Source organism: Loxodonta africana, chromosome 7, assembly GCF_030014295.1.
Source record: "Loxodonta africana isolate mLoxAfr1 chromosome 7, mLoxAfr1.hap2, whole genome shotgun sequence".
Lineage (NCBI taxonomy): Eukaryota > Metazoa > Chordata > Mammalia > Proboscidea > Elephantidae > Loxodonta > Loxodonta africana.
In genome coordinates this window covers 128,856,048-128,872,870 of record NC_087348.1, presented here as the reverse complement: position 1 = coordinate 128,872,870, position 16,823 = coordinate 128,856,048, and the positions used below count along the sequence as shown (strand labels likewise).

General features: G+C 38.5%; 1 protein-coding gene across 14 annotated transcripts in view; it reads right to left on the bottom strand.

Annotated features, from left to right (window-relative positions):
- ATM (ATM serine/threonine kinase) overlaps positions 1-16,823 on the bottom strand; it is a 150,695-nt gene that overhangs the window by 52,111 nt on the left and 81,761 nt on the right. For 11 of the 14 annotated variants that reach the window (XM_064288881.1, XM_003415616.4, XM_064288878.1 and 8 more), the window contains 3 exons: positions 16,613-16,790; positions 13,907-13,994; positions 7,658-7,813 (listed from right to left, as the gene is read on the bottom strand). In XM_064288881.1, the coding sequence (XP_064144951.1) occupies positions 7,658-7,813; positions 13,907-13,994; positions 16,613-16,790 (422 nt within the window). Of the gene's footprint in view, positions 1-45; positions 92-3,234; positions 3,387-7,657; positions 7,814-13,906; positions 13,995-15,498; positions 15,677-16,612; positions 16,791-16,823 lie in introns of those variants that run through there. The other 3 variants (XR_010322514.1, XR_010322515.1, XR_010322516.1) reach the window with 3 other exon arrangements.

Here is a 16,823-nt window from a genome sequence, read left to right as displayed (position 1 = left end):
CCATATCCCAATGACACTCTTTCATGAGATGGAGAAACAACTCACCAACTTCATGTGGAAGGGAAAGAGGCCCCAGATAAATAAGGCATTACTGAAAAAGAAGAACAAAGTGGGAAGCCTTACTTTACCTCATTTTAGAACCTATTATACTGCCACAGTAGTCAAAACAGCCTGGTACTGGTACAACAACAGATACATAGACCAATGGAACAGAAATGAGAATCCAGACATAAATCCATCCACATATAAGCAGTTGATATTTCACGAGGCCCCAAAACAGTTAAATGGGGAAAAGATAGTCTTTTTAACAAATGGTGCTGGCATCACTGGATATCCATCTGCAAAAAAATGAAACAAGACCCATACCTCACTCCATGCACAAAAACTAACTCAAAATGGATCAAAGACCTAAATATAAAATCTAAAATGATAAAGATCATGGAAGAAAAAATAGGTACAATGTTAGGAGCCCTACTACATAGCATAAAGAGGATACAAAACACTATTAAGAACGCAGAAGAAAAACTAGATAACTGGGAGCTCCTAAAAATCAAACACCTATGCTCATCCAAAGACCTCACCAAGAGAGTAAAAAGACCTATAGACTGGGAAAAAGTTTTTAGCTATGACATTTCCGATCAGCACCTGATCTCTAAAATCTACATGATACTGCAAAAACTCAACTGCAAAAAGACAAATAACCCAATTAATAAATGGGCAAAAGATATGAATAGACACTTCACTGAAGAAGACATTCAGGTAGCTAACAGATGCATGAGGAAATGTTCATGATCATTAGCCACTGGAAAAATGCATATCATAACTACAATGAGATTTCATCTCACTCCAACAAGGCTGGCATTAATCCAAAAATCTCAAAATAGTAAATGTTGGAGAGGCTGTGGAGAGACTGGAACACTTATGCACTGCTGGTGGCAATGTAAAATGGTACAACCACTTTGGAAATCGATTTGGCGCTTCCTTAGAAAGTTAGAAATAGAACTACCATACGATCCAGCAATCCCACTCCTCGGAGTATAACCTAGAGAAATAAGAGCCTTTACACGAACAGATTTAGGCACACCCATGTTTACTGCAGTACTGTTTACAATAGCAAAAAGATGGAAGCAACCAAGGTGCCCATCAACAGATGAATGGATAGATTATGGTATACTCACACAATGGAATACTACACATAGATAAACCACAGTCAGGAATCTGTGAAACATTTCATAACATGGAGGAACCTGGAAGGCATTATGCTGAGTGAAATCAGTCAGTTGCCAAAGGACAAATAGTGCATAAGACCACTATTATAAGAACTTGAGAAATAGTTTAAACTGAGAAGAAGACATTCTTTTGTGGTTATGAGAGGGTGGGGGAGGGGTATTCAATAAGTAGATAGTAGATAAGAACTACTTTAGGTGAAGGGAAAGACAACACACAATACACACAACTGACAAAACGAAAAGCCAAGAAGTTTCCTGAATAAACTGCTTCGAAAGCGAGCATAGCAGGGGCAGGGGTTTGGGAACCACGGTTTCAAGAGACATCTAAGTCAATTGGCATAATAAAATCTATTAAGAAAACATTCTGCATCCCACTTTGAAGAGTGGCATCTGGGGTCTTAAATGCTAGCAAGCAGCCAGCTAAGATGCATCAATTGGTCTGAACCCACCTGGATCAAAGGAGAATGAAGAACACCAAGCGCACAAGGTAATTAGGAGCCCAAGAGACAGTAAGGGCCACATGAATCAGAGACTACATCAGTTCGAGATAAGAAGAACTAGATGATGCCCAGCTACAAGCGATGACTGCCCTGACAGGGAAAACAAAAGAGAACCCCTGAGGGATCAGGAGGGCAGTGGGATGCAGACCCCAAATTCTCATGAAAAGACCAGACTTAATGGTCTGACTGAGACTAGAAGGACCCCGGTGGTCGTGGCCCCCAGACCTTCTGTTGGCCCAGGATAGGAACCATTCCTGAAGCCAACTCTTCAGACATGGATTGGACTGGACAGTGGGTTGGAAAAGGATGCTGGTGAGGAGTGACCTTCTTGGATCAGGTAGACACTTGAGACTAAGTTGGCATCTCCTGCCTGGAGGGAAGATGAGAGGGTTGAGGGGGTTAAGGTGGCGAAATGGACATGAAAAGAGAGAGTGGAGGGAGAGAGTGGGCTGTCTCATTAGGCGGAGAGTAATTGGGAGTTGATTTGTGAACTTTCACTTAAAGCACAATAAAAATTATAAAGGAAAAAAAAAAAAAAAAGGTAGGAAACCCTGGTGGTATAGTGGGTAAGTGCTACGGCTGTTAACCAAAAGGCGAGCAGTTCAAATCTACCAGACACTCCTTGGAAACTCCATGGGGCAGCTCTACTCTGTCCTATAGGGTCACTATGAGTCGGAATCGAATCGACGGCAACGGGTTACAGGGGTCTTTAAATGTAAGGCTTCCTAGTGATGTGCTTCCTTACCAATCACATTTCTGAGAAGTATGCAAATTGGTGTAACCACTTTAAAAAACAAGTTTGGGGATTCTACCAAACATTCAGAGAAGAGTTGACACCAATTCTATTCAATCTCATCAAAAACATAAAAGAGGAAGGAATAGTACTGAACTCTTTGTATGAGGCAAGCATAACCCTGATATCTAAACCAAGCAAAGACATCACCAAAAAAGAAAATTACAGATCCATATCCCTCATGAACATAGACACAAAAATTTTCAACAAAATTCTAGCCAACAGAATTCAGTAACATATAAAAAAAAAAAAACAAACACCATGATCAAGCAGCCAACAAACATATGAAAAGATGCTCACAAATATTAGCCATTATAGAGATTGCAAATCAAAACCACAATGAGGTACCATCTCACCCCGGGTAAAATGGCGTTGATTAAAAAAAAAAAAAAAGTGGCATGAATGTGGGTGAGGTAAGCACAGCTGGACCAAAATAAATGATGTCCCTAAGATAAGTTCAAGACAAAAGTATGCTTGTACTAAAGGTATCGACATATATAATTTGGCAACAACACCAACAATGACTTAAAAAACGAGTGTGTGTTTACATATGAATGTGTATAGGCATATAGATATATGGGTAGGTACAGGTGTATAAATAAGTGCACAGATAGAAGTATCTATATGTACATACAAGCACAGCTATGTGTCTGCAGGCACATATATCCATAGAAGACAGAACTATAGATACTTCTCAGACATAATCAAATACCTTGAAAGACTGGTTTTCTAGGTTTGAGGGCTTCAAATCTTAGTCTCATGGGTCAACTCAGTCAACAGGCATAATATAGTTCACAAAGTTCATGTTCTGCATCCTAGTGAAGTGAGAGGCATCTGGGGTCTTGAAAGCTTGAGAGCGGCCATCTAAGAAACAACCATTGGTCTCTATTTGTCAGGAGCAAAAGAGTAAGAAGGTAACCAAAAACTACAGAGAAGAAGCATAAGACTGATGGCCTACACAAGCCACAACTCAACTACCCTGAAACCAGAAGAACTAGACAGTACTCCACTACCACCACTGGCTGATCTGACTGGGCCACAATAAACAACCTTGTTTAGAGTGGGAGAAAAATATAGAACAAAACTCAAATTCTTAAAAAAGGCCGGATTAAGTGATCCACTGAGACCAGAGGACTCCCTAACGGTATTGCTCTGAGATGCTCTTCAAACCTTGAACCAAAACTACAATGCGGTCCCCTATTAGCAGAAAAGCAGGGTGACACACAAAATAAAGGATATTTACCCATTAGACTGGTAATCTACTAAAAAAATTAGCTGTATAAGTCCAAAAGGTCAACATTTAATCCAAACCAAAGATGAGAAAATAAGGGGGCAGAAAATCTAGAGTACTGGAAATGGAACAACCAGAACACAACTAATGAGAATGCTGACACAATGCAAAAAATGTTATTAATGTTACCGATCAATTTGTATACAAACTCTCAGAGGGGAACCTAACTTGCTGTGTAAACTTTCACCAAAAATGCAATATTATCTAAAATACAAAAATAAAAACAATCTGGCAGTATCTTTATAAGGCAGAACATCTGCATAGCCTGCAACCAAGTAATTCTCCTCTCAGGTATGTACCCTTGGTAGGAGAATGGGTAAACACACGGCACATTCTCCCAATGGTACAGTACATGGCAATGATGAGTGTACTGGGGCAACACACAACACACATCAATCTTACCAAAAGATCCAGTGAAAAAACAAGTTGCAGAAAATTACACATATAATTTGTTACAAAGGTCAAAAAGAGGGAAAACTGTATTTACAGTGTAGTTGTATCAACCAAAGGAAAGATAAACATAAAACTTAAAATAACATTTACCTCTTGGAGGGGGACAAGAAGATCGGACAGAGGAATCCACTGACCTAATGGTACTGACAACATTCGATTTTGCTTTATAAATCTTATATATAGATATTACATATATTTTTCTAATTGGCAAGTCATGCAGGAAAAAAGTTTGTTTTTATACTAAGGAGACAATAGATTAAATGGTAACTCTGGTGAAGGGGAAGCCAGCACAACCTGATGAAGGCAAGGTCATGGAAGCTCCACAGGCACATCCAAACTCCCTGAGGGACCAAAATACTGGGCTGAGGGCTGTGAGGACCATGGTCTCGGGGAACATCTAGCTCAACTGGCATAACATAGTTTATAAAGGAAACGTTCTAATTCTACTTTGGTGAGTAGTGTCTGGGGTCTTAAAAGATTATGAGTGGCCATCTCAGATATCCACTGGTCTCACCTTGTTTGGAGCAAGGGAGAATGAAGAAAACCAAAGGCACAAGGGAAAGGTTAGTCCAAAGGACTAATGGACCACAAGTACTACAGCCTCCACTGAGTCCAGCACAACTAGATGGTGCCTGGCTACTACCACCGACTGCTCTGACAGGGATCACAATAGGGTCCTGGACAGAGCTGAAGAAAAACGTAAAACAAAATTCTAACTCAAAAAAAAAAAAAAGACCAGATTTACTGGCTTGACAGAGACTGGGGAAACCCTGGGAGTATGGCTGCTGGAGGCCCTTTTAACTCAGTACTGAAGTCACTCCTGAGGTTCACCTTTCAGCCAAATATTAGACAGGACCATAAAACAAAACAAGAGTAAATGGGCACATCAGCCCAGGAGCAAGGACAAGAAGGCAGGAGGGGACAGGAAAGCTGGTAATGGGGAACCCAAGGTCAAGAAGGGTAGAGTGTTGACGTATCATGGGGCTGGCAACCAATGTCATAAAATAATATGTATACTAACTGTTTAATGAGAAACGAGTTTGCTCTGTAAACCTTCATCGAAAGTACAATAAAAAAAAACTGACATAAAACTAAAAAAAAAGGTTCATTTTTAAAGAAGAAATTTGGAATGTGGGGAAGGCATTAGTATTAGTGCGTTATGACTTTGTAAGCTTAAGACTGTAGTTTATTCAAGTAACAGATATTTATTGAGTGCCAGGACTTTGGTCAGGCATTGCTTTAAGTATGAGGAATGTTACGTGACTGAGGTTGTGAACTAGCACCTGTTGTTTAAATCCTGGTTAGAGTTTTGACTTTACTTCTTTCTAAAAAATTATACTTAATAACTTTCATTAAAAAATCTCATACTTTCTTGGGAACAAGTTAACAAAAAAAACTTTTTATGTATTCTTGAGCTACCTAATATGAGGCATTTTGCTATTAAATAACTGCAATAGGAAACTGAGGAGAACAATTCATTTCCTTGACCTAACAGTGTTTGTAAACTATGGATCTATGTATTTACTTACAAATATACTTTTCCTGATCAGTATAGATTTACAAAGCCTCAGCTCATCTAACTGAGCCACTGAAAAAAAACTAGCATTTCCTAACCTCTATAAACCCATCTCCCTGTTTGCCCTCCTTTTCCCATTAAGCACCTGAAAGGAAAAAAAAAAAAAATCAAAATCAACTCTAAACACAAGCGGCAAGCCCAATTTGTCAATTCCTCCCTAAGTTAACCAAAATGAAATCTAAGCACACATGTTGTAAAACAAGCACGTTTTATATTCTATATAAACATTTACCTTTAAACTAAAAGTATTTTTAATTATACTCATAGCACAGTTTAGTTATTCACTCTGATTTGAAAGAAATATTATTCTGTAGAACAAGATAGGGAGTCCCTGGGTGGTGTAAACGAGTAAGAGCTCAACTACTAGCAGGAAGGTTGGTGGTTCAAGCCCACCCAGAGGTGCCTAGGAAGACAGGCCTGTCGATTTATTTCTGAAAGGTCACAGCCTTGAAAACCCCATGGAGCAGTTCTACTCCACACACATGGCACTGCTGTGAGTCAGAATCGACTCAACCAACACCACAACCAAGATACTGAAGCACGTTTACATTATCCTTACTACTACCAAGTATAGGCTAGGACTCAAATTTATAAGACTCTATGAATAAGAAATAAGAAATAAACAATTTTGTCTTCCTAAGAAATCAACAGTGATGAAGAACACATCAATTGCGTATTGCAGATAGCATGTACATGTTGTAGGTGTGTAACATGCTTCCAATTGAAAAGTAGAAATTAAACAGCAAACCAGAGAGTTTAGAAATCTGCCCAAGTCTACTAAATTATGTTTTGACAAGGTTCTGAACTCTAATTTTTGGTTTTCCACATTCTAAAAAATCATACTGCTTTAGGCTAATGATAATATAATATACATCTTTGCTATTTCTTTTTCTTAGTAAGGATGATTCTGTGGCCAGAGGGAAAGTGAAGCTAACTGTAAATATAAACACCAGGCTATTTAAAATTAACAAAGATCTGAGAAGGCCAGATGAGATAGTAAAGTGGGTGTTTTTTAACTTGTAATCTGCTTGGCTGCTTTTTTTCTTTGAACCAGGCCTGTATGTATTAGATTCTTACGAGAGTTCTAACTCAGTCAGAGGAAAAGCAAATTTAAAGTTGTTGAAATACTTAACCACTGTGAAATACTTAACCCTGGTGGCACAGTGGTTAAGTGCTTGGCTGCTAACTGAAAGGCTGGCAGTTTAAACCCACCAGCCGCTCTGCAGGACAAAGATGTGGCAGTCTGCTTCGGTAAAGATTACAGCCTTCAAAACCCTATGCGGCAGTTCTACTTTGTCCTATAGGGTTGCTATGAGTTAGAACTGACTTGACTACAACGGGTAGAAATACAGATAGTAGCAAAGTAATGAGACTGATTTAGTCACGCAAACAAATTAGTGGCACTGCTTAACAGTCAACAAGTAAAATGGATCTTGAATAAATTGAGAGGTTAGTGGTAAACCTATTTGACTGAAATCAGGGAATCATTCAACCATTTGAAAAATATTTAGTGATTACTTATATTAAGTTCCCCATGCTATCCACTTTGGGAAATACAGAGAAATAAGTGCAGTCTATGTCCACCAGGAACTTGCTGTCTGTAAAACTTTTACAGTTCGTAAGTATTAACCACCCTTATTATTTCAGAGCAGATTTATTATTCCTTTTTTTAAATTATCATTTTACTTTAAAAAAAAAAAAAACTATCTAAAAATGTATTTTAAATTGGGGTAGGAGAAAGCAAGTCCAATATATACGCTGATTGAAACAATGCTAACATCAATTTTAAAAACCCAAAATTCTGAATCCCATTACCTTTTCTCTTGATCATCCATGTTTTTCCGATCTGCATAGATTTCTACATAGAGCAATGCTGTAAAGTGAGCAGCACAGGACTGAGCGACCTTGGCAACCTCTAGATAGTTCAAATCCAGCCAGAAAGCATCATCGAAAACTGTTCCTGAGCAAGGTCTAAAAGAAAAATTAAACAACGTCATGTTCATTTCTTTAACTTCACTATCTAAAGAAAAGCACATTGACTGCTATGTAAACAAACAAAAGAACATTCAAACAAGTGAAAACCCTTTCTCTAAAATACAGATACATCCGATGGTCTTTATTCATTGACTTCATATTTGTGAATTTACCTACTCACTAAAATTTATTTGTTACTACGAAATCCATACTCACGGCACTTTTGTGTCATTTCCTGATGTGCGAGGAGCAGTGGAAAATTACCCGATGCACATGTTCCCCTCTGAGATAGAATAAGATGACACTCTGCCTTCTTGTTTCAGCTCTCATACCGTAAACAAGTGTCCTTTGCACAATCTATTTAGTGGCATATTTTTCACATTTTAGTGCTTTTTGTTGGTGATTTCACTGTTTAAAGTGGCCCCCAAGCATGATACAAGGAGCCCTAGTAGTGTAATGGTTAAGCGTTCAGTTACTAACTGAAAGGTTGGTGGTTCACTCCACAGGAGAAAAAACCTGGTCATCTGCTCTCATAAAGACTGCAGCCTAGGAGATACTATAGGGTCTCTATGACTCAGAATCAACTCGAGGGCACACAATAGCAAGGACAGTGCTAAAGTGCTGTCTCAGCCTAGGAAATACTATAGGGTCTCTATGGCTCAGGATCAACTCGAGGGCACACAATAGCAAGGACAGTGCTGAAGTGCTGTCTCGGCCTAGGAAACACTATAGGGTCTCTATGACTCAGGATCAACTCAATGGCACACAATAGCAAGGACAGTGCTGAAGTGCTGTCTCAGCCTAGGAAACACTATAGGGTCTCTATGACTCAGGATCAACTCGATGGCACACAATAGCAAGGACAGTGCTGAAGTGCTGTCTCAGCCTAGGAAACACTATAGGGTCTCTGTGACTCAGGATCAACTCGATGGCACACAATAGCAAGGATAGTGCTGAAGTGCTGTCTAATGTACGTAAGCACAAGAATGCTGTGATGTGCTTTACGGAGAAAATACACATGCGATAAAGGTATCCTTCAGGCATGAATTGACTGTTGTTGACAATGAGTTTAATGTTAACAAATCAAAAATATACATGAAATAAGGTGTCATTAAAACAAAAACACACATAAAACAAGGTTATGTATTGATTAGTTGATGCAACTGTTGTGACCAGAAGCTCACAGGACCCTAACCCTGTGTTTCCCCTAGGATCAACATCTCAGTACTCCCTAATTCAGTGTGGACAGTAACATTACAGAACGTACTTCCACAAATAAAGAGAATTAATTGTATAAACATTCTAAGATAATATAGCTGAATAATCCTATTTCTCAATCTTTTTGGGTCACAAACTCCTCAGAGAATCTGAAGATGATGGACCATCATCTCGTAGAAATTTGAGGTCCATACCTGCACTCCACCAAGTAATCTAGGTTTTACAGAACAGCTAAAAACATGCACGCAAAACAAAAACACACATAAAAATTGTCGATATAATTAAAATATTTAAGTTCTTCTAAGAAACAAATATGTATCTTTCCTATTGCAGCTCATTTTCTCCTTAGTTTAATGCCTATGTTGGCATTAAACTAGGGGGAAGGGTTGGTAAACAAACGTAGAAGGCATGCAATATTTACGTAAAAATATGGTACAGATGTAGTGTATAGACACTACATAAGTGTTGTGTATACACACAAGTGTACCTGTAGGTGTAGTACATACGGGTGTAGTGTACGCAGAACTGTATATGCACAGAAGAAGAAGGGACCACAGATAACATCTTTTTTAAATGAACACTACAGACACGTAGCAAAGTAGTGGTTAAGAACGCTGGTTTTGGAGTAGGATACACTTAGGTTCAATCCCAGCTGTGCAATTCAACTTTTCTAAGCCTCCGTTTCCTCATCTTAAAAAAATAGGGATATCATATATCACAGAGAATAGCTGCAATGATTAAATAGTGCTTGTATAGCCGATGAGAAAGTACCTACCACACGTCATTGTTGTTAGGTGCGGTCGAGTAGGTTCTGACTCATAGCGACCCTATGCACAACAGAAGGGAACACTGCCTGTTCCTGCGCCATCCTCACAATCATTGTTATGCTTGAGATCATTGTTGCAGCCACTGTGTCAATCCACCTCATTAAGGGTCTTCCTCTTTTCCACTGACCCTATACTCTGCCAAGCATGATGTCCTTTTCCAGAGATTGATCCCTCCTGACAATATATCCAAAGTATGTAAGACGCAGTCTCGAAATCCCTGCCTCTAAGGAACATTCTGGCTATACTTCTTCTAAGACAGATTTCTTCACTCTTTTGGCAGTCCATGGTATATTCGATATTCTTCACCAGCACCACAATTCAAAGGCATCAATTCTTATTCGGTCTTCCTTATTCATTGTCCAGCTTTCACATGCATATGATGCGATTGAAAATACCATGGCTTGGGTCAGGCGCACCTTAGTCTTCAGGGTGACATCTTTGCTCTTCAACATTTTGAAGAGGTCCTTTGCAGCAGATTTGCCCAATGCAATGCATCTTTTGATTTCTTGACTGCTGCTTCCATGGCTGTTGATTGTGGATCCAAGTAAAATGAAATCCTTGACAACTTCAATCTTTTCTCTGTTTATCATGATGTCACTCATTGGTCCAGTTGTGAGGATTTTTGTTTTCTTTATGTTGAGGTGCAATCCATACTGAAGGCTGTGGTCTTTGATCTTCATTAGTAAGGGCTTCAAGCCCTCTTCACTTTCAGCAAGAAAGGCTGTGTCATCTGGATAAAGCAGGTTGTTAATGAATCTTCCTCCAATCCTGATGCCCGTTCTTCTTCGCACAGTCCAGCTTCTCGTATTATTTGCTCAGCATACACATTGAATAGATATGGTGAAAGAATATAACTCTGATGCACACCTTTCCTGACTTTAAACCAATCAGTAACCCCTTGTTCTGTCCGAACAACTGCCTCTTGATCTATGTAAATGTTCCTCATCAGCACAATTAAGTTTTCTGGAATTGCCATTCTTTGCAATGTTATCCATAATTTGTTATGATCCGCACAGTCGAATGCCTTTGCATAGTCAATAAAACACAGGTAAACTTCCTTCTGGTATTCTCTGCTTTCAGCCAGGATCCATCTGACATCAGCAATGATATCCCTGGTTCCACGTCCTTTTCTGAAACCGGCCTGAATTTCTGGCAGTTCCCTGTCAACATACTGCTGCAGCCATTTTTGAATCATCTTCAGCAAAATTTTGCTTGCATGTGATATTAATGATAGTGTTCTATAATTTCCATACTCGGTTGGATCACCTTTCTTGGGAATAGGCATAAATACGGATCTCTTCCAGTCTGTTGGCCAGGAAGCTGTCTTCCATATTTCTTGCCATAGACGAGTGAGCACCTCCAGCGCTGCATCTGTTTGTTGAAACAGCTCAATTGATATTCCATCAATTCCTGGAGCCTTGTTTTTCGCCAATGCCTTCAGAGCAGCCTGGATTTCTTCCTTCGGGACCATCGGTTCCTGATCATATGCCACCTCTTGAAATGGTTAAACATCGACTAATTCTTTTTGGTATAATGACTCTGTGTATTCCTTCCACCTTCTTTTGATGCTTCCTGTGTCGTTGAATATTTTCCTCATGGAATCCTTCACTATTGCAACTCGAGGCTTGACTTTTTTCTTCAGTTCTTTCAGCTTGAGAAACGCCGAGCATGTTCTTCCCTTTTGGTTTTCCATCTCCAGCTCATTGCATGTGTCATTATAATACTTTGTCTTCTTGAGATGCCCCTTTGAAATCTTCTGTTCAGTTTTTACTTCATCAATTCTTCCTTTTGCTTAAGCTGCTTGACGCTCAAGACCAAGTTTCAGAGTCTCCTCTGACATCCATCTTGGTCTGTTCTTTCTTTCCTGTCTTTTCAGTGACCTCTTGCTTTCTTCATGTATGACGTCCTTGATGTCATTCCACAACTCGTCTGGTCTTCAGTCACTAGTGTTCAATGTGTCTAATCTATTCTTCAGATGGTCTCTAAATTCAGGTGGGATATACTCAAGGTCATATTTTGGCTCTCGTGGACTTGCTCTAATTTCCTTCAGTTTCAGCTTGAACTTGCATATGGGCAATTGATGGTCTGTCCCACAGTCGGCCCCTGGCCTTGTTCTGACTGATGATATTGAACTTTTCCATCGTCTCTTTCCACTGATGTAGCCAATTTGATTTCTGTGTGTTCCATCTGGCAAGGTCCATGTGTATATTCGCCGTTTGTGTTGGTGAAAGAAGATACTTGCAATGAAGAAGTCGTTGGTCTTGCAAAACTCTATCATTCGATCTCCGGCATTGTTTCTATCACCATGGCCATATTTTCCAACTACTGATCCTTCTTCTTTGCTTCCAACTTTTGCATTCAGTCGCCAGTAATTATCAATGCATCTTGATTGCATGTTTGATCAATTTCAGACTGCAGCAGCTGATAAAAATCTTCTATTTCTTCAACTTTGGCCCTAGCGGTTGGTGCGTAAATTTGATTAATAGTCGTATTAACTGGTCTTCCTCGTAGGCGTATGGATATTATCCTATCACTGACAGCGCTGTACTTCAGGATATATCTTGAAACATTCTTTTTGACAATGAATGCAACACCATTCCTCTTCAAGTTGTCATTCCCAGCATAGTAGGCTATATGATTGTCCAATTCAAAATAGCCAATACTGGTCCCTTTCAGCTCACTAATGCCTAGGATAGCAATGTTTATGCGTTCCATTTCATTTTTGACAATTTCCAATTTTCCCAGATTCATACTTCGTACATTCCACGTTCCGATTATTAATGGATGTTTGCAGCTGTTTCTTCTCATTTTGTGTCGTGCCACATCAGCAAACGAAGATCCCGAAAGCTTTACTTCATCCAAGTCATTAACGTTTACTCTATTTTGAGGAGGCAGCTCTTCTCCAGTCATCTTTTGAGTGCCTTCCAACCTCGGGGGCTCATCTTCCAGCACTATATCAGACAATGTTCCGCTGCTATTCATAAGGTTTTCACTGGCTGATGCTTTTCAGAAGTACACTGCTGGGTCCTTCTTCCTAGTCTGTCTTAGTCTGGAAGCTCAGCTGAAACCTGTCCTCCATGGGTGACCCTGCTGGTATCTGAATACTGGTGGCATAGCTTCCAGCACCACAGCAACACACAAGCCCCCACAGTACGACAAACTGACAGACACGTGGGGGACCTACCACATAGCAAGCGCTTAATTGTAGCTATTATTTCTGAAGATCCTTAAGTTTAGAGAATTCGAATAACTTGCCCAGGGAAAGGAATGTCAGGCACATTATATACCTTATCTCTTTGAACTACCATAGCCCCCTTTATGGTAAACATTATCTTCATTTTAAAGATTATAAGAATGAGATTCAAAGACAGTAAGTAACTTGTCCAGATCACAAAGCTTCCAAGCTCAGACTTGGACCTGAACCCAGTTCCTTATCCTTTTCTCAATGTCTCATTCAGATTTTCTCAAGGAATCTTAAGGTCTTATTTAAAATTAAAAATGAATATTAAGAATGTGTATATTTTCCAAATTCTGCTAATGTCAACACTGTTCTATCCCAATGATAAATTTGAAATGAATGACTTAGGAGTGAAACTACCTCCTAACACCAAGAAAAGGGATTCTTCTGCCTATAGTTAAAGCTTCTTATGGGCTTTCTCAGAATAGGATCTGTAGAATACAATAAGGTAAATCAGTAACTTTCTAACTAGAAACAAAGACACTCAGAGGCATGAGGGGGGTACAGAGGAAATAATTTTTTAAAAATATAAATGCATTTAACTTAAAATGCACAAAGAGGTTGCAAGATTTGGCAAAGATAACCGTGTTACTGGTACAGCAGAGACTACAAGTCAGGATTTCTGACACTGATTTAACCAAACTGTTATCCTGAAATGGGATTATTAAAAGGAGATAAAATCATCACACAAACTAAACATAGCACTTTTCGGCAGCTTCACCTAAAACAACCAAGATAAGGTGCAGTGAGCAGTAACAAGCTGCACTTCTAAACCCCCAACTCAAGAAGCAACACTCATTACATTACCTCTTTTGTCTTCTCATGTAGTCCACAACAGCAAGCATTGTTCTTTGTGATTTTTTATCCATACAGCCACGGAAAATGTGTTCCGACTCTGACAAGCAAACAAAGATACCTCCTTTCAGTCCCAGGCAGACTTTCTTAAGCACTTTCTCCTGTTTATGTGGCTGTCTCTCTCTATACTATAGGGTTTTGGTAGGCAGTACCTAGCACAAACTTAGTTCTTAATAAACATGAATTGATAAAAGCATTAAATGGGAATATTTTTTCTTTTCAAAGAAAGCACTCTGTTTAACAAAACTCAGAGTTCACGTTGTCATTTATATTTTACTTCCGAAAGGGGAGTAATTTATTGATTCAACACATATTTACTTAAGCTCTCGTATGTGCTAGGTGCTCAGTATACAACCATGGATTAAGAGAGGTTATTTCTAACTACACAGAACTTATTGACTAGTCTGGGAAACTCTTAATGCAGCATGGTAAGTGCTATCATAAGAAAGGTTTAGAATGCTATAAATGCATATAGGAAGGAACCTAATCTGAACAAGGAAAGTTTCACAGGAAAAAAGGTATCTGAAAGAAGAGTAATGGTTGGTTAATCACAGGGAGAGGAAACGACAGTGTTCCAGGCAGTAGTAACAGTATCTGAGATGGCTGGAAGCAAGAAGGAACGTGGAAAATTCACAGAATTTCAGCTGTGCTGAACCATGGACCTAGAGAGTAGTAAGGATGTTGGGGACAGAGAAAAATAGGATGGATAAAAGTTACATATGACATATAATCGGCAGAATTTAGCAATCAGATATGTGAAAGAGGGCAAGTCAAGGTTAGCGCCCAGGTTTCTGGCTTGGGCAACTGAGTGTCATTCACAGAAAAGGTAGACATGAAGAGAAGCAGGTTGGGGGAGCGGATGAAAACAGTAAGTTTACTTTTGGACATTTGAGTGTGAGTATATCGGACATTCAACAGATGACAGTGAGACAGACAGACAGACGTTAGAAAAGATACAATATACTATTTAATTTGATTACACATCTACATTTATTTTCCTTTTCAATAATAATTTTACATGAGAAGTTAAAATTTCATTTAAGGTAATAAAAATACTGGCACATTACGAAAGGAGCAAGTAAAACTGTCTGATTTTACTTTTTGATAGTTGTGGTATAAATACATATATCCAATTATAAACACGACAAAAAGTTTTGCATATTCATGATGATGACAAATTACAAGGTTATTATAGGTAGCAATTACATTAAACATTGTGTAAAATTGTTTTTACAGTACTCTAATATGTAATATTTAAAAAAGTTTAAATGCTTACTAGTTAACTGTAAGTTACTTATATCTGTATTTCTACAAATAGGTATATATATAACAATACATTCTAGGTAGTTTCCAAAGCTCATATGAGAATTTTTATCTTAGGGTTTTCATTTCAATGGCCTAAAGAAAATTCACACGAGCGTACTCTGGATCATCTACCTGACAAACTTAGGACCACAGGATGCGCACACCCATCTGTGTTTATAATTACATTAATTTAAAATAGTAGATTTATAATTCTTGTTAACCAACAGAAAAGGACATACCTAAAAGATAAAGCAGAGCCAAGCGAATCTAAATGGCATCAGTGTCATCAAATGAAGGCTCCAGCGGTTTGAGTAGAAGAAACAAGAGAATTGGGAAACCACAAATACACGTTGAAGTGACTGGATGTATGGTCAGGTTGGAAGGAGCAATTTAGTTCCAGCAAAATATCCTATCACACTAAATCAGTACTTTTATTAGAATTATTAGAATTATACTGGTCTTAAAGTACAAGAAATAAATCTACACCTAGTCTTATGTTTGTACATAAAACATACTAATACTAGATGTTAAAGACAGTAAGTAAACAGTAGAGATCTGTGAAGTTTTTTCCTTTTTTTTATTTTGGTTTAAAATCTGACCCATACTGAGCCCTCAATCACATATCGGTATAGTCTGTGCACCCATTTTCTAGTGAAATTTCTCCTGCCGCTCAGCTCTTGTCATGTGAAATCCTCATTATATAGCATGGAAGGAAGGGACGTTATAAGAGTAAGTATAACCAAATGTTATGGTTTAAAAAACTGGTAGGATAAATACTCAATGTTAACCACAGTTATCCTAGATCATAGGATTACTGGTAATTTAATTTAAAAAAAATTTTTACTAATTTTTCTATATTTTCCACAATAAATGTTGGTAATTTTGTAATAAAAAGATTGCTTTTGAAAAATGACTTGGCCAGATCTACGAAAATAGAAAAATCCCATCATATCTCTATGGCACCTATAATATTTGATTACATTTACTTATTTGTGTGGTTTTGTCATTGCTAGAAGGTAGGCTCAAGGCTTGCACGGACTGTGTCTCGTTCATATCCACGTCACCAATGTCAGACACAAAACTGAACACTCATTTAGCTGCCTCGTTATTAACAGCCAAAGTTTACTGAGCTAATACTCAGTGCATCAGGTATTACCCTAGGTGGTTTATATACATTATTTCATTGAAAACTTGCTATGACTTTTGTTATCTAAATTGTATGGGTGAGGAAATAGAAACTGAGGTTATGGAATTAGGACTGTGAAGTGTTTTTAATGGGATTCAAATTGAAATCTTTCTCTAGAATTGAGAAGTTAATAGAATACGTTAGAAATTTAACAAACTATGCAATACCTGAATCCAAATTCACAGGGGTTGTGGGCTGGCTGGTTTGTGAGAAATGTCTGAAGCAGTTGGTGAAAAATCCCTGAATATGCGTAGAAAGCAGATTTCTCCACGATTCATTTGTATCTTGCAGCAAAATATCATGAATCAAGTATGGAAGCACTGTCTGACAAAAGTCAGTTTTCGCCTAAAATATACAAACACATTCAGCCAGTCATTT